The sequence below is a fragment of the Peromyscus leucopus genome, chromosome 7, assembly GCF_004664715.2.
Source record: "Peromyscus leucopus breed LL Stock chromosome 7, UCI_PerLeu_2.1, whole genome shotgun sequence".
Classification (NCBI taxonomy): Eukaryota; Metazoa; Chordata; class Mammalia; order Rodentia; family Cricetidae; genus Peromyscus; species Peromyscus leucopus.
The window spans coordinates 102953079-102980408 of NC_051069.1; the positions used below are offsets into that span (position 1 = coordinate 102953079).

The window sequence follows — 27330 nt, forward strand, 5'->3', positions numbered from 1 at the left end:
TTGCTGGGACGTTGCGCCATTGAATCTGGTATCTTCAACATCAGCTTTGGAGAGAGATCACAGCAGGTAAGAGCCATACATTGCTCCTGCAGGGGACCAAGCTCATAACTGTCCAAACACCAGCTAAAGGGATTTGATGTCCTCACCCTACATAGACATATATACACACAATTAAAAATAAAAATAAGCCACATGGTAGTGGCGCATGCCTTTAATCCCTGGGAGGCAGAGGCAGGTGGATCTCTGAGTTCAAGGACAGCCTGGTTTACAGAGTGAGTTCCAGGACTGCCAGGGCTACACAGAGAAGCCCTGTCTCGAAAAACCAACCAACCAACCAAACAACCAAACAAACAAGAATCTTTAAAAAGAAAAATTAGCTTTAGACCAGCGAGATGGATCAGTGGGCAAAGAAAGGCTCCTGCTGCCGAGCTTGGAGCTCTACATTTTATCCTTGGGACCTGTAGGGCAGAAGGAGAGGACTCACTCCTGCAAGTTGGCCTTGGACCTCAACATGTGCACTGTGGCCGACTTGTATACCCACACCATACACAAACACATACACACAGGCACACATACTAAATTAGCAAAAATGTAATTTAAAAAGTTAGCTTTACAAATTTGACACACTCTTAACATCCAACAATTTATTTATACATTATGTAAGAAAATAAAGCCTATGAGGAGGTCGAGAGACCTCGGGGTTCATTAGAAGTCACAGCAAGTAAGTATCCAGCTTAATTGTAACAAGCCATTAGGAGGTAATTTAACTAAGATATAAAAACATTAGTTAAATACAATTCTGGGGCAATGTACATTATAGCTACAACGGTTTTTACAGAGGGATTCATCCTGGTGTGTTTTCTTCTCCATTATCCGAAGAGGAAGTCACTGTGTGGTCCTGGATCTCCAGGCTATGAAACTGAAGTAAGTGTTTCCAGCGTAGCAGATGGTGACCAGGAAGGCGAAGAACTGTGGGGAGGGAAGAATGGTAGAGACGGGGCTTCAGCACATGTCCAGACTGGAAAGTTATTGTTTTCCCTCCACCGGGTCAGGTGCTCAAACCGTCCTGGACCCTAGGCTTCCTTCTCTAAACCTACTTTAAAATTGCGCCAGTAACTTTTCTTTAGGGGTGATGATGGAGATGTGTACGTGCGGGTAACCTTAGACAGGGCCCAGCCTCCAGTGTCTGCCATCACCTCGAAGAAATGAGGTGAGGCAGCCGCCGCCGCCGCCACATCCCCCGGCCAGTGTGTGTTCATGAATCTCAAATCTCAGTGTGCAAACCTCTGTTGAAAGTTAGGAGGGACCAAGGGGACAGCTCAGGGAGGGTGAGCCCGTGGCAGCTGCAGGAAAGGAGGCTGTCCTTGCTGCTCCAAGGTTCGCCCTGTCCTGCAAAGCTCCGAGTGCATATCACCCTCCTGAGCTGGCCGTTGCTGCGCATCTTCTTCAGGGCAAACTCAGGTCCTTTCTAGAAGGGCAGCTGCTGTTGTGCTCTGGCTCCCTCCTGCTGTGTGCTAACCCAAGCCTGGCCTGTAGGTTGTACTGCCTTGTTGGCCATCACCCAGTCAACTGCGCTACTTGTCACTTAATGCAAGTGGCCCTTTTTCTCTGCAGCGAACTTTGACCCCTCCCTCTTCCCGAACAGGCCTGGGGGAGAAAGTTTCAGGAGGACTGTGGGGGGTGCTTGGGAGGATTGACTCACCGAGGAGGCTGCCCAGCTGTTGAAGTTGTGACTCTCCTTCTCTGGGGAGACAGAGGATGCATCCACTATGGCGGCTGAGAGGTACGAGAGGAAGGCACTGCCGTTAAAGTACAGGCCCTGTGAAGAGGGCAGAGTGTTGAGGGGGGGAACTCGCAGGGCAGGAGCTGTACCCGAGTGTGCGAAGGAACCCGTGGACAGCTGGGGAAGGCCAAAAGGAGGCAGCTGAAGGAGGAGAGCATGTCACTGCAGCTCCAGTCCAGGGCGCCACATGCCGGGGCCCCCAGACTGCAGACTGTCCCTTTAACCATCTCTCTTCCTGCACTGTTCCTGGTCCGCTGCTCCTGTGAACCTCAGCATGGTGATCCTGGTGGAGGGAGGCAGGCAGCAGGGAGGGCCATGCAGCCTCTCCCCGGCCCTCACCTCAGCTGTGGTCATCTAGCACATGTCCTCTGGCAGAGACTTTCTCCTGGGTTCCTAGTCCCAGGGAGGGGCAATTAGCTAAAGCTACTTCTTAATTATATATGTGTAGGTGTGTTTGTATGTATGTATGTTTTTATTTGCATGTATGTTTTGGGGACAGGCATATAGCATAAGCTGGCCTTGAACTTCTGATCCTCCTACCTTTATCTCCTGAGTACTCTGATGCCAGGTATGTACCACCATCACCACCAGCCTCATAGATACTCCTTAAAATGAGAGAGGGAGGGCAGGGAGAGAGAGGGAGCAGGTAACCTCAGAGTCCTGGGGACTGTTGGCACCTTGGCTCCCCTATTTTTCTTTACTCTTTAACAGTGGAGATTGAAAAGCCAATTGGGCAACACTGTGAATGTAATTCTTACCTGATGATTGTTCTTACTCTGTATAGTTTTACCATGTTAGAGTTAAACCCTTTCCTTTTTATTTATTCAAAAAGGGGGAAATGTTGCAGACTATTTGTTTACCCTGTGTGAAGATGGGGCACTGTGATTGGTTTCATAAAGAGCTGAATGACCAGTAGCCAGGCGGGAGAGAACAGGTGGGACTTCCGGGGAAAGAGAGGAACTCGGGATGAACCTAGGCATGGGGGAGACGCCAGCGAGACACTGAAAAAGTCATGTATACGGGACGGAGGAGAGGTAACCTAGCACGTGGCAGAAGGCAGACTAATAAAAACAGGTTAATTAAGTTATTAAGAGTTAGTTGGGGAGGGGCTGGAGAGATAGCTCAGAGGTTAAGAGCACCAACTGCTCTTCCAGAGGTCCTGAGTTCAATTCCCAGCACCCATGTGGTGGCTCACAACCATCTGTAATGAGATCTGGTGCCCTCTTCTGTGTACATAATAAATAAATAAATGTTTTGCCAGGCGGTGGTGGCGCACGCCTTTAATCCCAGCACTCGGGAGGCAGAGCCAGGAGGATCTCTGTGAGTTCGAGGCCAGCCTGGGCTACCAAGTGAGTTCCAGGAAAGGTGCAAAGCTACACAGAGAAACCCTGTCTGGAAAAACCAAAAAAAAAAAAAAAAAAAAAAAAAAAAGAAAAAAGAAAAAAGAAAAGAAAAGAAAAGAGTTAGTTGGGGAAAAGCCTAAGCTAAGGTTGAGCTTTCCTAATTAATAGATAGGAGCTCACTCTAGTGTCAGCTCAGTTCATTGTGTAGAAGTTCGTGCATGCCATGGCCTCGCATTCCCTAGCTCCTAGGACTACAATGTGGGTGTCATGGTGCACTAAGGTCATTCTCAGCCACACAGAGACCTGCCTGGGTCTCAAAACCAAAACCAAAGGACAACAAAACCAAGAAACCATCTCCTCAGATGGCTCCAGAGGAGAACTGGGGGGCGGGGTGGGGTGGGGAGGAATGGGCATCACAGCATCCTGCTGTCCTGCTGCTGTGAAGGGCGGGCCAGGTGCAGCTCAGACATGCTAGACCCTCCGGTGGGTCTCAAAACATCCCTGTGCTACAGGAGTGAGCTGCAGAGAGCATGAAACTTTACAAAGGTGGCCAGCTGCTCTTTGGTGGAGGGGAGGGGGGGGCCACAGTCCCCTCCTGAAATTCCATCCCGCCTTGCTCTGAAAGCCTCTGTGTTCTCCGGGATAAAGGAGCACGCAGATAAACGCTCAGCTGGTCGGCCACTCTTTGTTTATCCTCCGGACCGTGGACCGGGGGCCCTCTGGGGCCCTCGGTTTAAAATGTTGACCTGCTAAGGACATCCATCCCTCCACAGGAGAGGGAAAGCAATTCAGTGTCTGGGCAGGTTCCTACGGGCCAGAACTAGATACCAACTTCAGAGGAGAGTTTGTAAGAAGTGACTGAGCCACCTGGCCATGCTGGGGGAGAATGTAAGCTCCAACCAGGCAGGTTACCACCCTCCGAAGTGGCCCCCTCCACCAGGTGGAGTGTTTTAGGAAGTTCCATGTCGGGGTGGAGAGATGGCGCAGTGGTTAAGAGCACTGCTCTTCCAGAGAACTAGGGCCTGGTTCCCAGCACCCATCTGACAGCTCACAACCACCTGGAACTCCAGTTCCAGAGGATTTGATGTCTCTTCTGACCTCCCTGAGCTCCTGCATGTACACATAGAAAATAAAGTAAGTATATTTTTAAAAATGCTCCTTGTAGCTAAGGGCGCTGAATCAACAAGGAGCCACTAACCAAAGGTAAGTGATAGAGTCAGACTCTGGGTGTGTGTGTGTGTGTGTATCTTTCAGGAGTTGGTTCTCTTTATCCACCATGTGCCACCCAGGGATTAAACTCAGGTTGGCAGGCTGGGTGGCAAACACCTTTACCTGCCGAGCCATCTGCCACCCACTGCAGCTTTTCACATGGGTCCAGGAGATCGGAACTCAGGTCCTCAGGCTTGTACGGCAAGCATTTTGTCAACTGAACCATCTTTGCCCTCGACCTAAGCTTTTCTTTTTTTGGTTTTTCAAGACAGGTTTTCCAATTAAAGGCATGCACCATCACCGCCCAGCTTGCTTTTCTTGTTTTAAAAGAAGTTCGATTTTTATTGAATGTGTCTGAGTGTTTGCTTGAATACACATCTGTGCATCATGTATGTGCTGTGTCTGTGGAGGCCAGAAGAGGACGTCAGATCCCCTGGACCTGGAGTTAGAGATCGTTCTGAGCTCTCATGTGGGTGCTGGGAACTGAACCTTGTTCCTCTGCAAGAGCAGCAAGTGCTTCTTCTAACCACTGAGCCACCTCTCGGGCCCCCAGACTGAAGCTTTAAACTGGCTTGATTATACTCAGGTGTGCACCACACTTTCTAGGGTTACATTTTTTTTAAATTACATTTATTTTGTGCGTGTGCACACGCTCGTGTCAGGCTGTGTGTGTGTGTGAGTGAAGGACACACCCAGGACAGCTTCTGGGAACCGGGTCACCCATTCCACCACGTGGGTCCCAGGGATCAAACTCAGGACATCAGTCTTGGGTTTTGGTATTGGAGTCTCCCTCTGTAGCCCAGGCTAGCTTGTAACTGGAAGCCATCCTTCTGCCTCAGCCTCCTGGATGTGGAGCTCATATATGTGAACTGATTCTCTACTCCCTTTCCAATTTTGAAGACAAAATGGCACTTAGCGGCCGCCTAAGACAGGTCCTTCAGATATCGGTAGGAACATGGGTGTGTGTGTGTGTGTGTGTGTGTGTGTGTGTGTGTGTGTGCAGACAGCTGGGGAAAGCCCTGAGATGACGGACAGTCCTCTTTGGGACATGAGACCCCAAACGAGTAACGTCAGAGTCTGTTCTCTCCTGGAACCAGCTGAGCAGTCAGAGCAGTTGGCTGCCTCCTTCCAGCCCAGGACCACAGGTCATCCCCGAGGAGATGACCCCCCTCTCAGAGGCACGACTCATCCAGAGGCTGGGCCTGTCATGTCCTCTTCTGCCGCAGTAGCTACGTTCAGGCTCACCTCGTGGCGGGTGGCCGGGAAAGGTCTGGTTGGACGGAAAATTCTAGACTAGAGAAGAAAATGGTAGCGAGGGAGGAGGAGCAGCCCCAGCCCTGCGCCGCTGAGCGCCACTCAGGCCGCTGAGCGCCACTCAGGCCGCTGAGGACAGAGCTGGCTGACCCCTCATTCCTGCACGCATTTAAGAAAGCACTGGAGTCCTTCCTCTCAGCCTACAGCGTCATCCCAGCTCCGGCCAGCAAGCACGAACATAGCCTCAGCTACCAGAAGAGACAACTTTCCTTGCCTTTTTATATATTGATTAATTTTTATTTTGAGGTTAAGTTTCATGTAGTCCAGGCTGGCCTCCAACTCATTATTTATCTCAGCTCATTATTTATCTGAGAATCCTTCAGCCTCCACCTCCTGGGATCAAAGGTATGCACCACACTCAGTTTATGTGGTGTTGAGGATCGAACCCAGGGCTTCACGCACCCTAGACAAATACTCTACCCACTGAGCTACATGCCCAGCCCCACCTCACTCACGTTATTGTGCTCTCTCTGTTGTCACAGCTACTATTATACCAAAGTACCAGCTATTTTTGAATCCAACATCCAAATGACTTTCCCTTCCCGGTATCCACGGGGAAAGAGGACACTGACTCCCAGGGCCACCTGTGGTCCTGGATGGTCATAAACACCTTGCTTGGGATCACTTTCAGAACGAGATACAAAGGCTTTAAAATGCCAATAGAGATGTCATTGAGTCAGAAGTGGCTGTGTGTGTGGTGTGTGTGTGTGTGTGTGTGTGTGTGTGTTACTTTGAAACAAAGTAAACCAATATATCTTTAGAGTTCTATTTTATACATGTGATGCCACTTTAAAAGAAATATATTATTATCATTTTAAATGAAACAGGGTCTTTCTATACATAGATCAAGATGACCTTTAACTCACTATTTGGCCAGCTTGGATTCAAACTTGAGATCTCCTTGCCTTGGTTTCCCAAGTGCTGAAATTGCTAGAATTATTTGCACATATACCACCATATCTCTCTACCGCTATCTATATCTGTCTGTCTGTCTGTCTGTCTGTCTGTCAGTCAGTCTCATGTATTACAAATGGGCCTCAAACTCTATAAGCAGCTGTAATGACCTTGAACTTCTGATCCTCCTGCTTCTACTTCCCAAATGCTGAGGTTAGAGGTGTGCCTAGTTATGTGGTGCTGATGATTGAACTCAGGGATTTGCACGTGGAGGCAAGCACTCTTCCCAGTGCCATGGCCACTTCCAGTTCCCCATCAAGACTTCCCACACTCCGAGGCTGTTGCCTGAAGACTGTGATCAACCATTGTTATCCTGTATACGGCGGTGCTGCGTGCTGCCTGGAGCCAGGACAAACATCCAAACCCCTTCACTGTTCTGGCTTCCAAATGGGAAGACACCAACTTAGTTTCTTTGTGTTTCTGTGGTGCTGGGGTTTGAACAGGTGAGCGGACATGCCAGGCAGGTGCTGTACTCTATCTGCCACACTATTACTTTTTTGTGTGCGTTTGGTTTTTTCTGTTTTCTTTTCCCTTTTTCTTTGCTGCTGGTCATAGAAACAAGGCTTCCCACCCTCCGGCTCCACCCAGACTCCACGTGTTTGTTTTAACAGCCCCTGTCATGCCCCTTTTCATTAGTCATTCATGCACATAGAACTGTGAGGTAGAGTTTGAAGGAAGACCTGGAGACCATGGTGTCCCGACACACCTCTTTGCAGGTGTTCATAGTGATAGAACCCAGTTTTCTTTGACTCAGTTTGTCTGAGAATGTCCTAGGCCATGAGCTGTTCTACTGTGCCTGGTTTCATGCTCAGACCATCAGGTAATGAGGACTCACTCACTGCGGCTGGTTCTCCAGCACTGTCCTGTCCTGTGTGAGCAGAGGTGACCCTGAATCCACGAGAAGACCCTTGTGTCCCACCTCATAGCTCTGAACAGGTGAGTCCCCGAGGTAGGCTTACCACCGTGGTCCAGGGCACCTGGGGAATCCTGGTGTAGGTCATGGTGATGTAGACGATGAGGAAGAAGACCGTGAGGACCCAGTAAAAGACAGCTACAAACATGACCCAGCCAAAAGCAGGGACTCGGAAATACTCAGTGCCAGCGATGAGCGTCCACACCAGCAGTCCAAAGACCTGCCCAGTAGCAGAGGTGATGCAGAGAGAGGCGGAAGGAAAGAAAAAGAAATGGAAAGAAAGGTCAGTGGTCACAGTGCCCATCACAACCCGTACATGTTGTTGAACAAATGCCCACACACGTGAACACCCCCCCCCAAATGCACACTCGTGCACATGTCCCCCACGCATACATAATTAAAAGTAAATCCTTTAAGACAAACCCCTCCCTTATACCATGTCTCAGCTATTCTGTGACAGCAACAAGGAGTGACAAATACAATCCCCAAGCCACACGGCAGTCAGCGCGCACACCACACCCAGGAGGCAGCTCCCAGAGTCCACGGGGCTGTGGCTGTAGAGCCATGTCACTCAGGCCAGCCTCCCCTTCTGCAGTGGCTTTCTCTGTGCTAAACAAAGCAGTTTGGCCTGCCGGCCTCTCACATCACACCCTGGTGCATTTTAGACAGAGACAAATTAGAAAAGAAAACATGGATGGCGGCTGGTCCCCATCTGCTCTGATGGTCTAAATGGCCAATTCGGAGAGCACGCTTCTTGTCACTCAGTGCATTCTGGGAAATTCTGGAATGAAATTGCCATGTTACAGAGGTCAGTCAGAGCCATGTTGGGGTTAGCAGTGTGCTCCCTGAGCACTTGCTCTTAATTGATGATGATGATGATGATGAGTGTGTGTGTGTGAGAGAGAGAGACAGAGAGAGAGAGAGAGAGACAGAGAGAGAGAGACAGAGAGAGAGAGAAGGCCAGGTCAGTCCCAGGTGTTGTTTCCCAGGAGCCATCCACTTTGTTGAGACAGGGTCTCTCGCTGGGACCTGGGGTTGTCCTTTCTGCGGGGCTGTCCACCAGTGAGCCTGTCTGTCTGCTCCCTAGCTCTGGGATTGTAAGGATGCACCACGGTGCCTGGCTTTCTCTGTGGCTGCTGGGGATTGAACTCAGGTCCCCATGTTTGTGTGGCAAGTACTTTATCAACTGAGCCGTGGCCCCAGCTCACATGACCCATTGTATGCGGCCAACAAACAGCTATGCTCTTTCCCTGTGATTTCATGCTTAAAAGGAGGAGGCTGTGGCCTCCTGAATGAAGTCTAAAATAGTCACCTTCACTGGTCTTCCAGTGTCTGCTCAACACACACACACACACACACACACACACACACACACACACACACACACACACGGTTTTGTTTCCTACATTTTCCTACAGACCATAAGAGAAAAGGACATCTCCTTGGAACCACATCGACTCTAGCCTGCTGGCTTCCTTCATGTGCTGAGGTTTCTCCTTCAGAACCGGGGACTCACTCTTCCAGCCGCCCTCCAGAATCTACTGCCTCTCAGTCTGTTCAGCAAGCATGGCGACCATCTCCATTTATCCACTAGGGGGCGCTGACACACTGCAGATGAATGACCAGGCCAGCCCAGCCCAGCGTTGGCTATCTGCAGGCTGTTCCTTGAGGAAGGAGTATTGGAGCTGGGGTGGTGGAAGGCTCTTGACTCTCCTTGTTAGTACCAGACATTGCCACATCCAACATGGGATAAGGGTGAATTAATGCAAAGACCTGGAAGGCCGATTTAATCCCTGTGTCCTTGGCCTCTATGTGATGTTCTGGCAGAGATTTTGCTGAGGTATCTTCATGAGCTGCAGCACAGTCTTCCAACAACACCCACCAGAGAATGCATCCAGGGGTCTCAGGCCCTGGTATGATCTCTAACAGGGCCCCTGGCCTCCCCTTTCCTAATCTTGGAAATGAAGGGATAGAGGTATGAGACTTAGGGGTCCAGCGCCTAGGTGGAGAGTATCCAAGTCGCCTGATGAGGCAGATTTCAAACACATGAGGGTGTGTCCCTGTCATGCCTTCCAGCCTCCCTCAGCACCACTGTGGGGTCCCTTGGGAGATCCGGAGCAGAGTGAAGCGCCCAGCCCAGGTGCTGTTGGGAACATGGGACTCAGGTTGTTCTGACATTTTAAGACCTGCACTGAGGCTGTCACAGGACCCCGTTATTCCCAGCAAGCAGTGCGGTGGGCATCTGCATACCGGGTGGGTGTTAAAATGTGTCTAAAGGCTGAATTTAGGCAGCACCCGTGACCTGTCACCCAGGGACACAGCTGCCTTTGAGTCCCCTGAACCCCCGTAAGTACTGCCAATGGAGTCAGCGTATCGATACAGATACGGCAGACGTGCACGTGGTCTGCTGTCTGTGCCGATTCTCGGGTGAGTAGTGACACACAGATAACAATGTTGCCAGTACGGAGCTCCCTGCAGCTCGGCGGCGATGAGTGGTCTCTAGGTATTCCCTCCGGCAAACGTGACCAAATGCTTTGCACAAGCCGCACCTTGGCAGTAGGGGCTCCCAGAGTCCTCAGCAGTGAAAGCAGAGGAGGGCCGAGGCCCCGTGTCCTAACTGGAGCCGCGATGCTCGGGAGGAAGCACCACAGTCGAAGTTGGCACTCTCTCTCTCTTTTTTTTTTTTTTGGTCATGGTGGTATGGTGACGTCTCAGGCTTTGAGTCTCATTCGGTCTTTTCCAAGCCCTTCATCATGCCACTGTGGTGAGGCCTTAGCCAGGCCAAGCAGTGTGTAGAATGCACTGGAGGAGGCGGAGTGGCCAGATTTCAGGGGAACTTTATTTACAAACAAGGGCAGGCTGGATCTGGCTTGCAGGCTGCAATTAGCCAGGCTCTCCAAGTGTGTGGTCCCAGACGGGGAGGTCCAGAGCCAGCTAAGAACAGACATGCAGGCTCCAGTCTAGACCTGCCACTCAGCCATGCTGGGGAGAGGCAGGGCAAGGGGGGTCACAGTCCCCGTCCTCAGGCAGCTCCAGGGACTAGTCCTGCATTCCCTCCCCACCTCCCTTCTTCCCCTCTTCCTTCCCTTCTTTTTTTCTTCCTCCGTGCCCATCGAGTGTTCCATGCACCAGGTGTGATCTTGGATGCTGTCTTCGGGTTACTACTGCTGCGGTGAAACGCCATTGACCAACAGCAGCTTGGGGAGGAAAGGGTTTATTCAGCTTACACTTCCACATCACAGTTCATCATCACAGAAGTCAGGACAGGAGCTCCAACAGGGCAGAAACCTGATGCAGAGGCTGTGGAGGGGCGCTGCTTACTGGCTTGCTCCACATGGCTTGCTCCGCCTGCTTTCTTATAGAACCCAGGACCACCAGCCCAGGGATGGCACCGCCCACCATGGGCGGGGCCCTCTCACATCAATCACTAATTAAGAAATGTTGCCGGGGCGGTGGTGGCGCACGCCTTTAATCCCAGCACTCGGGAGGCAGAGGCAGGCGGATCTCTGTGAGTTCGAGGCCAGCCTGGCCTCCAAAGCGAGTTCCAGGAAAGGCGCAAAGCTACACAGAGAAACCCTGTCTCGAAAAAAAAAAAAAAAAAAAAAAAAAAGAAATGTCTTACAGGTTTGCCTACAGCCCGATCTTACGGAGGCGTTTTCTCAATGGAGGTTTCCTCCTCTTAAATGACGTTAGCATGTGTCAAGTTGACATAAAACTCTCCAGCACAGATGCGAATGGGACATCTCTAAGCTCTCAGACCTCCCAAAGGACACCGATCATCACAACAATCCTGTCAATCAGCCAAGAATGCTCTGTCCACAGCCAGTCACCAAGGGCAAACATCAGGCAAACTGGAAAGCCAATTAGTCTGCAAAGACAGAGGACCCTGAGGTGACGGCTCTGTCCTCGAGTGAAGGGTCTGGATTTCCTGATGCTCCAAGGCTGTTGCTAGACTTGGATAAAGTGTTTCGATGCCAACCTGACTCTAATTGACTCAGGTCTTTTCTTCTGTTTTGGTGAAGCAGAGTATAAAAGGAGAAGACGAGGAAAGGGTTAAAGAATAAGAGAGAGCTCCAGGCTCACACAAGGACACAAGGACACAGGGACGCAAGGACACAGGGACGCAAGGACACAGGGACGCAAGGACACAGGACGCAAGGACACAGGGACACACGGACGCAAGGACACAGGGAGGGCTGAGGACTTAGGTCAGCTGCTAGAGTGCATCCCCCGCCAGCGTGTGAACCCTAGCACATAGGAGGCGGAGGCAGGAGGATGAGAAGCCCTCAGCTTGGGGCTGAAGAGATGGCTCAGTGGTTAAGAACATGTATTCCTCTTGCAGAGGACCTGGGTTCAATTCCCAGCACCCATATTGAGTGGCTCACAGCAGCCTGTAACTCCAGGGGAATCTGGTACCTCTGGCCTCCAAAGGCACCTGCACTCATGTACATAGACACACGTACTTGTGTACATATACACACACACATAGACACACATACTCATATATATATATATATATACCCACACACAGACACATAGATACATACACATACACCCACACACAGACACATATACATACATACACACACACACTCACCCATGTAGACACACATATTAATATACATATGCCCACATACATAGACACATACACATAATTTTTTTTTTTTGGTTGTTGTTTTTGTTTTTGTTTTTCGAGACAGGGTTTCTCTGTGTAGCTTTGCACCTTTCCTGGATCTCGCTCCTGATTGCTGGGGTTAAAGCCATGCACCGCCGCCGCCGCCACCACCTGGCCACATACACATAATTTTAAGGGGGAAAAAAACCTGAGTAAAACAATGCGAAATAGCTTCTCCCCCACTGCGTGGAGAGACGCTGGCTCCCACAAGCTGTGCTCAGCCCCTTGCTCCATGAGCCCTGCACGAGGTGCCCCACTCACAATGATGTGGGCTCCTTGAGAGCAGGATGGAGGTCTGTTTCTGCAGTCTTTCTTGGCTCTTCAGAGCTTAACTGGGGAAGGGGGTGTTAAGAGTAGAGTGCTGGACCACCAACGGTCTCCAAAGGCACCCAGAGCCAGAGGCTTCCAAGTTCACTGTCTCATGCCGGAGAAGAACAAGGAAGCCGGACAGGAAGTGAGCAGAATAAACGTTAGATTCATTAAGGGAAAGTAAGAAAGAACTCTTGAGGATGGGAGGAGCTCTAAGGACAAGTCAAGGATTCTTTCTGTTCCAGAACCTTCTGGAAGGATCCACAGGTCCACATCTTTCTTGATTACATATGAATTTCAAGTTTGTTTTCTTTTTTGTTTTTTTTTTTTTTTTTTTTTTTTTGGTCTATTTCTGCAAAATGTGCCATTGAGACTGTGCTAGGGACTGGACTGCACTGAATGTGTAGACATTGTCCTTCCAATACAATATGTTTTAAAACACTCAGCATTGGGGCTTCTAAAGCTAGGTGCGCCTCACCATCTGAAGAAAGCCCCCTCTCCCTCCCTAAAAGGTGTTATCGATCACTGCTCATCAAAACTTACTTGCAAGACTACAGGAAAGGGAGAGATGCCCAAGAGAACACACAGAATTCTGGCTGGGGGTTAATCACTTTGTGATCTTCTCTCCTCGCAAGCTTTAGCGTCCTTTCTTGGATTCCGGCTGTACTCAGCACATCTGGGAAAAGATGTGTTGATTCATTCTTCTAGCTGCCCAGTGAGGGTCAGCAAGGCTAGCAAACACCAAGACAACCAGTGGCCCCGCACCAGGCTGAGGCATACATGGAAGACAATACAGTCTCCTTCTCCTGACAGTGTGCAGCGTCGCCCGGGAGATAAGGCAAACAGAAAACTAATGCAGCCACGCAGCCTGTGAGGGGTCAAGGAAGTGGACTCATGGCAAGACATGCTAAGATTCCCACAAGGGAGCCACGGATGATTCTGTGGGGAGTGTCTGCATTCCAGGCGCCCACGTTGAGGATGTTGGCAACAGCTGGGCTGGCAGGGTGAGACAACCCAGAGGAGAGTAGTTGGAACAGTTCTGAGGAGGACTCAGAGGTTATTCACTGAACAGGCAGAGGTGGGCTAGAGCTATTTTTTGGAAATGTATCCTGGCTGCAGCATGTCACACGGGCACATCTTCAACATCTCTCCTTGGCAAGCTGGGCAGTGGTGTACGCCTTTTTATCCCAGTTCTCAGGAGACAAAGGCGGACAGAACACTGAATTTGAGGCTAGCTCGATCTGCTGGCCTGCACTGCTGCGATGGTTCCGAGCCGGTCAGTCAGTCACTCTGAGCTGGCCATGTCACAGTCTCGCCAGGTAACCCATGCTGACTGAAATCACTGACTGCCTTGGCTACATCCATCTGCTTGGTGGGTGTGCAGGTTTGTTTTATGTCAACTTGACACAAGCTGGAGCCATCTCAGAGGAGGGAGCCTCAATTAAGAAGAAATCAGGCTGAGCGAGACATGAGGAGCAAGCTAGTAAGCAGCACCCCTCCATGGCCTCAGCATCAGCTCCTGCCTCCAGGTTCCTGCCTGGTTTGAGTTTCTGATTTGACTTCCCTCAGTGAACTGTGATTTAGGATATGTAAGCCAAAACAAAACAAAACAAAACATAACATAACAAAACAAAACAAAACAAAACCAACCAAAATCCCTTCCTCCCTGAATTGCTTTTGTTGTTGTTCTTGTTTTGTTTTTCTTAGAGACAGGGTTTCTCTGCGTAGCTTTGCGTCTATTCCTGGAACTCACTTGGTAGCCCAGGCTGGCCTCAAACTCACAGAGATCCGCCTGCCTTTGCCTCCTGAGTGCTGGGATTAAAGGCGTTCACCACCACCACCTGGCACCACATGCTTTTGGTCATGGTGTTTCATTATAGCAAGAGTAACTCTAGCTGGTTGTGGTGGCCCATGATGGTAGGATTTGCTGAAGGAAACTGAGGCAGGAGGATCACGAGTTTGAGGCCAGCCTGGGCTACATAGACATTTAAAAGGGGCTGGAGAGATGGCTTAGCCTGCTCTTCCAAAGGTTTTGAGTTCAATTCCTAGCAACCACATGGTGGCTCACAACCATCTGTTATGAGATCTGGTGCTGTCTTCTGGCACGCAGGCATACAGGCAGGCAGAACACTGTACACATAACAAATAAATCTTAAAAAAAAAAAAAGAGAGAGAGAGAGAGAGAGAGAGTAACCCTCTCAAAGACAGTGAGCCTCAAAAGCTCAACCTGGCATTCCAGCAGCCACTGACTCCTTGGGGCTGCCTCAGTGACAAGAAGGAACATCTCTGGGGCGGCCGTGTGCTGGAAGATGGAAGTGCATCAGTTTGACTCGGAGATTAGGAGTTGAGCTAGGGAAGAAGTGAGTACTAATGTGGAGAAATGATTAAGTACCTCCGTAGTGAAAATCAAATCTGTACATCGTGAGTCCCTGCCTGAAAAAAATAAGAAGAAAAGAAAAAGAAAGGAAAAAAAGAAGAAAGTCAAACCAGAAATACTATAGGGGAGATGATACTTCATAGGGATATAAAAAATAAACTTCAAACAGCTGTTTTAACCCGGGCAGCTTCTGGCCTCTTTCTCAGACTAGTGAGACAATGAGTCACTAGGAGGTCTGTGATATTTCAGATGAAAAGCCCCAAAACCCAGCGTGCAGAAACAGCCTTGTTAATTTAGATATCTACTGTGACATTTGCCTTCCATTAAGTGCTTAAAAAAAAAAAAAAAGCCCCCCCTTCTAGTCTAGGAACAAGTGAGGTGGCTTTTGTCTGAAGAACAGAGGATTGTGGGGGATTTCAAAGCCAGCCAGTAACAATGCATCTATCATTTAGAATTCTTTATTTCTTTCCATGGCTCTGGAATTCCAAGGTACCTTTGGTCTGTTTCACAGTTTAAACAGGCCTGTAATGACCCACCAGGATGGTCACAGATCAGCATCCCCACCAAGGTTGGGAGAAGACACTGCTGCTAAATTAGCTAAATATGTGGACAGCTCACAGCGGCAGGCAGGATGCGCAACCCCCAACACGGCACTTTGGCATACAGATAATTCTGAGTGTAAAGCGGCTCTTGAAGAGCAGCAGATGCAAGGAAGGCCACCCTAACTCTGCCTTTTCTTCCTGAAAATGGGGTGCGGAAGCCTTTTATGGAAAATACCTTCCCTGAGTCGCAAGGACAGTAACATTTTTATGGCCGGAGGCGGGCGTTGAGGCCGAAAGTCTGCGCAAGTGAAACTAAAGTATTTCTTCCCTTGCTCTCCCTTGGTATTTCCCTCCTTTCTTAACTTTTAAAAGACATGTGCTTATTTATTTAGTGTGTGTTCATGTGTGTGTTCGTGTGTGTGTGTGTGTGTGTGTGTGTGTGTGTGTGTGTGTTTAGACTACAACTTATGGGAGTCAGTTCTCTCCTACCATGTGGTTCTGGGACTGGGACTCAGGTTCTCAGGGTGGAAGGAGGAATCTGACTCTGTCCTCTGACCTCCACACGTGTGCCCACACACATACATACACACACACATACACACACACACACACACACACACACACTAAACACACAAATAAAAAGTGTAGTAAAAAAGAAAATCCAGCTGGGCGGTGGTGGCGCATGTCTTTAATCCCAGCACTCAGGAGGCAGAGGCAGGCGAAACTCTGTGAGTTCAAGGCCAGCCTGGTCTACAAAGCGAGTTCCAGGAAAGGCGCAAAGGTACACAGAGAAACCCTGTCTCGAAAAACAAACAAACAAAAAAGAAAAGAAAAGAAAAGAATGTTTGCAGTGGCCCGAGGGCCTCGCAGCAGGCCCACCCACTTCCCAGCTTCCCCAGCTCCACCGTGGGGCAAAGGGACACACAAGCCACCTCACAGCAGCACTGGTGTCAGTGTGTTCTTCCGCAGACAGGACCCAGTAATCAGGACACGCAGTGGTGTGAACTCCGCTCTCCACTAAGACTTGAAGTTAGCCCACGTGGAGAGCAGTCGGAGTGGCTGTCTGAGCAATCTCCCCAAACAGGCAGCGGACCAGGCTTCCCTTCATGTCAAGTGGGATTTGGGGTGATGGGATGGGGACTCTCACCAGGGAGGGAAGTGTTTGGGGATATTTGATCACACTATGTAAAGATGTGTCTCTGTTTTACCTCACCTGCCTGAGGTACCTTTTGATTGGTTAAATAAAGAGCTGAATGGCCAATAGCTAGGCAGGAGAGGATGGCGGGACTTCCAGGCAGAGATAGGAACTCAGAGGAAGCTGGACTTGTGGTATTGAGGAGAGGCGAGAGCCTCGCAGAACATAGATTAATGTAAACGTGTTATAAGAGCTAGCTGGGAACAAGCCTAAGCTAAGGCCAAGCTTTCATAGTTAATAAGAAGCCTCTGTGTCATTATTCAGAAGCCGGCAGTCCAAAAAAAGACCTGCCACAGGGAACATTGCTTCTTAGCAGAACATGCCTCTGGGCTCCCCTCCTTCCCATACACAAGGCTCTAAGGAGTTATTTCCACTGATGGTATCAACCCCAGACACGTGTATACACCCCACATCCACACATGCACGTGCAGACACACACTCACATACACACACATTCACACACACACACTCACTCACTCTGCGGTTGTGTGTTCTTGCCTCTTTTCCCACATAGTCGTCTCTGTTCAGCACAAGCTGGCCCTGAGGTTGTTTGAACAGGACCTCAGGTTTCCCTGGGAACTGTGCTGGGCCAGCCGCTTCGGCAGCATGAAATAACCCTGACTTGGGTGTTATTTTTAAACGCTGCTTTGTTGAGTCACGTCAATAGAAGGGCCTGTCATTAGCTGATAGCCAGCACCGTTTGTGAAGAGCAAAGCAATCACCCACGTGGGAAACAAACGGCAGGGCAGGAGAGCCCTTGGCATCGGACCAAGAGTACACAAATGCTTTACAGTATGTGTCAAACAGGGGGTGGGGTGGGGCAGCTATGTCGTCCGCCACAGAACAGCTGTCACCCCAGATGAGGGACTGGATCACAGACAGGGTCAGAGACAGTCCCTATCAGTCCATGGCGGGGATCAGAGAGACATTGTCCAGGTGAAGCCACTGGGAATAAAAATAAAAATACATGCCAATGAAGAAAGACATGGACGTATTTTGAGGCATCATCCGTAACTCAAATCCTACCTAACACCTCTCCTTGGGGTTGGAGAAATGGCTCATCTGTTAAGAGTGCTTGCTGTGAAGGGTGGACGGACGTGGGCATGAGCCTCAGCACCTATGTGGTAGCTAACAACCATCTGTAATTCTAATTTTGAGGGATCTGATGCCCTCTTCTGGCCTCCAGGAGCAACACACACACACACACACACACACACACACACACACACACACACACGGTGTACAGACATACCTTCAGGCAAAAGACTCATATAGGCAAAGAAAAAGAAAATTAAATCCCTTTATAAAAGCTTTTCTGTCAGGTGTAGTGGCATATACCTTTAATCCCAGCACTCAGGAGGTAGAGCCAGCCAGGCAGATCTCTGAGTTCAAGCCCAGCCTGGTCTACAGAGCGAGATCCAGGACAGGCACCAAAACTACACAAACTACTACAAAACAAAAAACAAAAACAAAAACAAAACAAAAAACCCACCCCACCCCACCCAAAAAACCAAAAGTTTCTACCCACCCATTTCCTCCCTTTTCTTCCTCTCCCTTCGTCCCTTCCTCCTTGACTGCCTGTTTCTTTGGGGTGAGATATTTGTTACTTTGCTGACGCTGGCTTTGAACTCCTAGACCGAAGCAACCCTGTGTCAGTTTCTGAGTGATCAGGGCCACAGGCGTGCCGCACTGCCTACCGTCCCGAGCTAAAATCTAAAATGACAGCTTTATGGAGCTATAATCCCGTGTCACAAATGCAGCCATTATGGGTGTGGAAGTAATGGGTTTTAGTTGTGTAACTGCCACGGTAACCAGCTGTAAGACAGTGTCGTCGGTCTACAGACGCCGGCCACAGCTGGCTCAGGGGCAGCAAGGCGCTTGCTGTGTGAGCCTGACAATCCGAGTCAATTCTTGGAACGCAAGTGAAGGTGCAAAGCAGAGAAGACACTCCACCAAGTTGTCTTCCGACCTGCAGACTCCACAGTGGTGCCCCCCCCCACATCACACCACACCCCTCCCTCACACACATAAGGAAATTAAAAGTGAAAACAAAACCCTTCTCCTCCCACAGCTGCTATTACCGTCTCCCACCTCAACCATGCTCAGCTCCGGGGCACCGACCACCTACTGTCCTCTATTATCAGGTTATTTGTGCTGTGCTGTATCCACAGAATGGTCTGTGATAGACATATTTTGGGTTTTGAGTGATTGAACTGATTATGTATATAGCAATTTAAAATAAAAGAATAAATATTGATGATGGATGGATGAATGGACAGACTGACAGGCAGACAAAAAGGTAACGTTATCAAATCAGGGGCTTATGAACATCCATCAGGAATGGACTGACAAAACACCTTTAAGAGGCAGCTGGGGGCTGGAGAGATGGCTCAGTGGTTAAGAGCACTTACTGATCTTGCAGAGAACCCAGGTTCGGTTCCCAGCACCCATATGGCAGCTCACAACTGTCTGTAACTCCAAGATCTGACACCCTCATACAGACATACATGCAGGCAAAACACCAATGCACATAAAATAAAAATAAATAAATTATCTAAAAAAAAAAAAAAAGAAGCAGCAGCAGCAGCAGCAGCCTGGGCACAGCAGTGTTCCTCTGTGCTAGGCTTAAGTAAAAGAGCAGACAAGAGCAGACATCAGGAGAGAGAGCTGGCATCATTAAATTAGGAGCTCACAGTACCCAGTAGAGACCGACTGGGGGAGCTGAGGCATCAGCTGGAGTTCCCAGCTGAGCTTCCCAAGGTTGAACTTCCGGCTTCTATTTTATATCACAGAATCGGGCACGTTTATATCATGGGATAAACAGTCTGCTGGAAATGGCTTCCTTCCCACCTGTTCTCAAGGACGTGACATTTTTAACGCTCAGGCTGTTTGGCTGTTCTTCTCTCCCTGTTACAGAGTTGGGGGAAGGTCATCTCCAGACCTCAGAGGAGACTTTAAGACAAATATGCTTGAATCTGAAACAGGGCGGCGGGGCAACACCACTTCCTGGGCCAGCTTTTCAGTGATCTCAATCAACACGTGACTACTAACCAATACAGGGAAATTACAGTATTTCATAGGAAAGGAAGCATGCAACGTGTGACCTTTTGTGTTTGGATCTTTGTCACCAAGGTTTAGCCATGACGTGGCAGGCACTGATGTTTGATTCATTGTGTGTACACCTATGCGCACACGATGTAGAGGCCAGGAGGACGTGGGGCGCCTCCCTCTACCACTCTCCATCCTTTGAGATAGCGTCTCTCACTGAATCCGAAGCCAGGAAGCTTCCAGGACCTTCCAGGCTCCACCCCCAGTGCTGGTCTGCGGTCTCAGAAGATACAGGCACTTGGGGTGCTCCCTTCCCTACGAGCCCCGCGAGGACTTGGCTTTCAAGGTTAATTTTCACTGGTCACAACCCCTCAGTGCTTTTTATGCTAAGGATCCCGTCAGTGACAACAACCAAGCGCGGTTTTGACAGCTCCACAGGCCCCCTTCACGGCAGCACTACTCGGCAAAACGATCTATTTCACTGCTTTTTTTTTTTTTTTTTTTAAACCTCATTAGCCTTTTAAATATAACATGGAACTGGGAAGCTAGAGATAAAATCGTTAGCTACAAATTCACAGGACGAAGTCACTTGACTTTAAGAACAGACTAGGAGTGGAGGAAGTGGAGAGACTACAAGGTTCAGTGGGAAAGCAGAGTGACCTCCTCCGAGGGCAGGGGGGCCGGAGGAGAGGGGCCGAGGGGCCGGAGGAGAGGGGCCGAGGGGCCGGTGGAGAGGGGCCGAGGGGCCGGAGGAGAGGGGCCGAGGGGCAGGATGCTGTCAGCTTAGAGGCAAGCGGCTTTCCCTGCGGAGCCATCTCACTAGTCCAGGGTTGGACCCTTTCTAAGAAAAGTCAGACCGACCCCTGACCTCCCTCTGACTGCTCTGTAGCATTCCCTTTGATAGGCCAGCGTCGGCCTCTCCTGGCTTCCTGCTGGTGACCAGGTTCCTGTCTCCAGCTACTGCCAAGTGCCCCCATGCACGGCTAAGTCCTCTCGTCTGTATCCAGGGTCCCCTTGGGGTCATTGACACCCAAGTGACCAGCAGATCCTCGGGACAGTAGTTTACGTTGCTGTGACCAACTAGCTCATGAGAAACAACTTAAGGTCTGAGGAGATAGCTCCTTTGGTAAAGTGCTCCCCATGCAAGCCTGATGAACTGAGTTCAGATCCCCAGAACCCGTGTAAGAGACGGGAGGCCAAGACAGGAGTCTTCTGAAGCGCAGGCCGGGCAAGGGGGCAGGCAAGGACTGATACTGGAGGTTGTCCCGATTCCCACGGGTGTGTCATGGAGCGAATACACACACACACACACACACACACACACACACACACACACACACACAACTGAAAAAAAGGGAGGGAGGATTTATTTTGGATTGTGTACGACCACATGTGACCGCTCTTATTCAGAATCTCGGCGACGCCCTTGCTCCAGCCTGCTGAGGGAGCTTCCTTCCTACTGAGTTCTCTCAGCTCCTGGTCCAGAGGTCAGGGTCAGTGGCTCTGAAGGTCGAACCCCTGTGGCCTCTGACCGCCTTCCAAGCTCTGAGAAAGCTGCCACCAGCCAAGGCGGGGGCCACACAGCCGCGCAGGGCGTTTGAAAAAGACCAAGGTGTTAGTTAAAATCTGCTGAGTCAGTGGACGGAGCAAGCGATGTGAACTCAGAGAGAAACCGAGTTAAACGATGTTAGAGGCCAGGCATTTCTCTTTGCAGTTTCCCAGAGGCTATCAGCTTATATCAAGGAAAGTAGGGATCTCACTCATTTAAAAAAAAAAGTGAGAGATAATTTGTGTGTGTGTGTGTGTGTGTGTGTGTGTGTGTGTGAGAGAGAGAGAGAGAGAGACAGACAGAGAGATAGACAGACAGGCAGATTCCAGGCTGGCCTTCAGCTCACTATTTTGCTAAAGATGACTTTGAACTCTGATTCTCGCCCGCTCCCTTCCAGGTGCTCGGTGGGATTACAGGTGTGCACCCCACATCTGGTTTGTACAATGCTGGGTAATCGAGTCCAGGACTTCCTGTGTGCTGAGCAAGTATTCTCCCACCTGGGCTACACCCCAGTCTTATAAAAGCCATTGTTCACTTGCAGGCTGTAGATACCATGCATGTTGTGTGTGTGTGTGTGTGTGTGTGTGTGTGTGGTGTGTGTGTGTCGCTTGTCAGCAGGCCTGCGTGGGTCTCAGCAGGGGTCCCGAGGAGCCCAGGAGCCAGTCCTGACTTAGAACGTATGCTGAGGGGGGCTGGCTCTTCTGACCTCGGGCAGTGTGGGTGGAGGCTCAGTCACGTACATTGCTCTGCGGCAGCAGTTCACTAAATGGCTGAGCCACACTGTTTACTCATCAACTTATTCCTAGATAAAGCCCTGTTTACATCTCTTTATCATAATCTTGATTGTTAAGAGAGTAAACAAGCTTAGCTGGGTCTGGCAGTGCTGGTCTGCAGACCCAGTTACTCACGGGGTGGAAACAGGAGATCAGGCCAGCTCGATCCAGTTAACGAGACTGTCTCCAATTAAAAAGGAAAAAGAAAAGGGATGGAGAGATGACCCGGTCAGTGGTTAAGAGCACTGTGCCAGAGGACTTGGGTTCAACTCCCAGCAGCCACATTGAGGTTCCCAACTATCTGTAACTCCATTCCAGGGGCTCTGACATCCTCCTCTGACCTCTGAGGGCATCAGACACGCATGTGGAGCACAAAAAGACAAATATACAAAAGCAAAACATTGCCGGGCGTTGGTGGCGCACGCCTTTAATCCCAGCACTCGGGAGGCAGAGCCAGGCGGATCTCTGTGAGTTCAAGGCCAGCCTGGGCTACCAAGTGAGTTCCAGGAAAGGCGCAAAGCTACACAGGAGAAACCCTGTCTCGAAAAACAAAAAACAAACAAACAAACAAAAAAACCAAAACAAAAAAAAAAACAAAAGCAAAACATTTATACACAGAAAAATAAATTACACACACAAAAAGGTAAACAGCAGGTGAGCGGGCCAGTCGGCAGAGGGCTTCCCTGGCACGCAGGAAGTCCTGGGTTCAATTCCCCAGCACTAGGAATGGGAGCAGCAGCCTGCAATTCCTGTACTCAGGAGGTGGAGGCAGGAGGACCGAAATTAGAGGTCATCTTCACCTCCTCAGAAAGCTTCAGGGCAGCCTGGGCTACATGAGACCATCTCTCAAAACAACAACAACAAAAGAAAAGTAACTATAACTATGGGAACCTTCTCAGTAACTTCCTAACCATGGCCTTGAGCACTGGTTCTCTCCCTCTGCCTTGCAGGTGCTGGGATTACAGGTGTGCACCCCACATCTGGTTTGTACAATGCTGGGTAATCGAGTCAAGGACTTAGTGCATGCCAAGCAAGCATTCTCCCACCTGGGCTGCACCCCAGTCCTATAAAAGCCATCGTTAACTTGCAGGCTGTGAGACTTTCTTTGCTGTTTGTCCTTTTCTTCTAGACAGGGTTACGTAGCCCAGGCTGGTCTTGAAATCCTTTATCCTCTTGCCTCAACTTCCCAACTGCAGATTGCAGGCATACATCGCTATGTTTGTAACCCCTGCCCCACCCACAATTTTTTAAAGCCATGTTACCATAAAAACAGTGCAAGTGTGTCCCGGTTCAGAGACCAACCTGGCACCAGCCAGAGAAGCTTGCCAACAGCTAACGGTAAGGATGCTCCAGAGTCAGGCTGGAGCTCCAGGAGGAAGTAGTATCTGCAGCTGGGAGGCTGGGCAGCCATGTGGTTCCTGCCTAGAGTTGCAGGAAAATAACCTGTGGAGAAAGTGGTATCTACCTGTTGGTTTAAAATATCAATTTGACACAATCTACAATCACCTGGGAAGTCTTTTTTAATTAATTAATTAATTTTAAAAAAATGTTATGTGCATTGATGTCTTGCCTGCATGTATATCTGGGTGAGCATGTCAGAACACCTGGAACTGGAGTTACAGACAGTTGTGAGCTGCCATGTGGGTGCTGGAATTGAACCTGGGTCCTCAGGAAGAGCAGCCATTGCTCTTAACCACTGAGCCGTCTCTCCAGCCCAGGAAAAGTCTTTTTTTTTTTTTTTGGTTTTTCAAGACAGGATTTCTCTGTATAGCTTTGTGCCTTTACTGGATCTTGCGTTGTAGACCAGGCTGGCCTCTAGCTCACACAGATCCACCTGCCTCTGCCTCCCAAATGCTGGGATTAAAGGGGTGCGCCGCCGCCGCCTTGTTTTGTTTTTTGAGACAGGGTTTTTCTGTGTTTAACAGTCCTGGCTGTCCTGGAACTCACTCTGTGTAGATCAGGATGGCCATGAACTCACAGAGATCCACCTGCCTCTGCCTCCCAAGTGCTGGGCTAAAGGTGTGAGCCACCACCGCCCAGGAGGAAAAAAAAGTCTTAATGAGGAAATTTCTAGATCAGGTTGGTCTGTGGGTGTATCTGTGGGGGTTGTCTTCATTGTTGAGGTCCAGGAAGACCCACCCTGTAGTGCACGGTATTTCATAGTCCGCACCCTGAACTGTACAGTGAAGAAAGCTAGCCAAGGAGACGCACCACCAAGCAAGCAAAAATGTTCTCCTTTATAAGAGTTGCTGTGGTCATGGTGTCTCTTCACAGCAATAGAAACCCTAATTAAGACAGTTCCCCATTCACACTTTGGACTGTTCACAACTGTCTCTAACTCCAGTTCCAGGGATTCCAACATCCTCTTCTAGGACACATGCCTGCACTCACACATGTACATAAAATAAACAAAGCATGGTGGTGCATGCCTTTAATCCCAGCACTCGGGAGGTAGCAGCAGTCACATTTGTATGAGTTCCAAGCCAGACAAGGCTACACAGAGAGACTCTGTCTCAGATAGACAGATAGATAGATAGATAGATAGATAGATAGATAGATAGAAAGATAGAAACAAAATAAAAAATTGTGCTACACAAAGCTTCCTTCCAAAGACAGCTTTGTGGAAACATTGAATATGTTATAAATAAATAACATCTGAGATTATGAAATACCATCCTCCTCTACTTCTATAAGTCAAGGGGTTTAGTGTCAGCATTTATCCTCCTAGGGTGATGGTTCTTACCCACTAGTTCAAAACCAGTGCGTTGATTCTTTGCCTTGTGGGGAAAGATTAAGCATGATTCGCTTCAGTTTTCGTATGCGAGCAGAATGATTTTTTTTTTTCTCACAAGCTTCCTTGAAGCCCATTATTTACCAAGTTTGTATCTGTCTCCTTGGCTCCATGGTGTGAGCTGCTGAGTGTTCTCTACTGTTGTGCAGACTTTGTCTAGTGAGCCGCTGAAGCCCATTCCCGTCCTGGGCTGTTAGCTGCAGCACAAAGCCGGCCCGTAACTAAGCCAGAGGAATCCTTCCTCTCTGGCCATGTGTGCCACCGAGACAAACACCAGGCACCCTCATAACCCCACGCAGCCCTTCAGCAATTGTTTCGGGCTCCTGACTCCAGGCAAATATTTGCTTTGGAGGCTCTGGTGTGGACAGACAGAAGCAAACGGGCTTCCTTTGTTCGTACAGACAGGACAACCATGCAGAAAACACAGAGCACTCCCGTCATTCATTTCGTGCAAATGTGTAAAGAAGCAACAACAGTGACGGGTCTGCAAAGGTGTGACCCGACACATTTCTTCATGCTTCCCTTCTCCCCACGCCTTCCTCCACCGAGACAGCAACAGGAAGCCTAGAAGGATGCTTCTAGGACAGTGGATGCACAGTCCATGGGGGAACTGTAAAGAAAAAGTCCCTCATGGGAACGGTGGAGAGAGCTCGGCAGGTAGAGCGCTCACCTCACAAGCACAAAGACCCAGCACCCACATAAGAATGTGGGATGTGGTGGGGTTCGCTGTAATCTCAGCACTGGGTGGTGGAGAGAGGTGGTGCTCCAGGGCTACCCAGCCTAGCCTACCTGACAAGTTTGAGCCACAGGAGACCCTGTTTGGAAAAGCGAGGCAATGGCTCCAGAGGCCATGTGGCTGTCCTCTGGCTTCCATATGCACTCACATATACATGCATCTAAACACACACACACACACACACACACATACACACACACACACACACACACACACACCATTCATGTGATCTCATAGAACCCACAAGTCCTTGTCGTAAGACCCGGCAGAGTTTGCAATACCAGTTTGGGACACTCTATTATCACATGCCATATAATGTAACCCTACCAGACACACAGCGTAGGACATATTATATTTTTGCTCAGATTGATAACATAAGCCTCACCACAGATAAACTGAGTTATGGAAAATTCTAGAAGTGACCTAGACTCTTAAAATAGCTTGAATTATCTCTAACTGGAGAAGTCCTTTGCCTTATGTGATAGAGCTGATTCAGGCAATCCTTGACTGGATCCTCAGAAAAAAAGGCTTTAACAAAAAAAGGTACAGGGCAATCTGAGCTGCATTGTGGGTACCTGAATTGATGCTAATTCCTTCAGTGCGCTGAAAGCATTGCAATGCTTACCAGAGCATCGTTGTTCTGGAGGACGCATCCTGATCTACTTAGGGAAGACATGTCACGTGTCTGCAACTCTCAATGCTTGAGCAAAAAACTGAAACAAGGGTTGGTGAGAGGGCTCAGGGGGCAGAGGTGCTTGTGGCCAAGCCTGGTGACCTGAGTGTGACCCTCGGGATTTAGATGGTAGCAGAGAATTGACTACTTCATGTTGTCTACTAACTTCCACAGCCATGCCTAGGCTGCACACACATGAACACACACACACACACACACACACACACACACACACACACACGAGTGTAATAAAGATCTGTAAAATTTCAGAATAACCCATTATTCCCCGAAAAGGAAAAAGAGCACATTCACTGGTAATTGTAAAAGAAGGCCCGGCATGGGAGGATCCTAGTAATCAGGAGTCAGAGGAAGGTGACCAGGCCTACCCCATCATAGCAAGGTCCAAGCCAGCCTGGGCCACACAGGGATCCTCTGTCTCAAACAAAACAATTACACATAAAAGGGTTTGTATTGTAATTCCCATTTTCTCAAAGGTTGATTAGATTTTCAAAGTTAAAATTGGCGATCTGGGGGCACAGCTCAGTGATGGAAGACTTATCTTGCAGGTGCGAAACCCCGAGTTAGCGCCAGCATGGCAAGGCAAAAAAACACCAAAAACCAAAAAAACAAAAAACCACAACCAACCAACCAACCAAAAAAACAAAACAAAACCAAAAACCCCAAACTGAGGCTGGGGGTGGCGGTGGTGGTGAGAAAGCAGCTGAATAAAGGTGTGCTGCTATGGAAATCTAGTCAAACCAGGAGGTTTCAGAAAGGTGTCATTTAGGGGGAAGAAAGAATACGGCCCAAACACCATTTTCTCTCTCCACTCTGAAGCGAAGGCCTTTGCTATGCGGTGCGTTGAAGCCTGAGACAGGAGCACAGCGGAAACCCGAGTCTAAGCCAGCATGTGTTGACTCTGTCGTCACACTATGCTGATACCAGAAGCTTAGCTGCACCGGGTATTTCAAACTTTCCTAGAAAATTCTCACTGATTGATTGCTTGAAGATTTATGCATACACTGAATGAATCCTGAGCACACACTAAAGTGAAGTTTGAAATTTGTTAGCACGAGGGCCCTCAAGAGAGCATTGAAAAGTCTTGCCAGGAGAGGTCTCCACTCCCCAAGAAGCCGTTGACTGCCG

The 27330-nt window shown here is 49.3% G+C and overlaps 1 protein-coding gene across 1 annotated transcript in view; it reads right to left on the reverse strand.

Annotated features, from left to right (window-relative positions):
* Nucleotides 1–629: 629 nt before the first annotated feature.
* Nucleotides 630–27330, reverse strand: part of Cmtm8 (CKLF like MARVEL transmembrane domain containing 8) — a 57724-nt gene continuing 31023 nt past the window's right edge. The window contains exons 2-4 of the mRNA XM_028892997.2: nt 7563–7736; nt 1703–1819; nt 630–969 (exon numbers count right to left, since the gene is read on the reverse strand). Coding sequence (XP_028748830.1) covers nt 886–969; nt 1703–1819; nt 7563–7736 — 375 coding nt within the window. The 3' untranslated portion in view covers nt 630–885. The remainder of the gene's footprint in view (nt 970–1702; nt 1820–7562; nt 7737–27330) is intronic.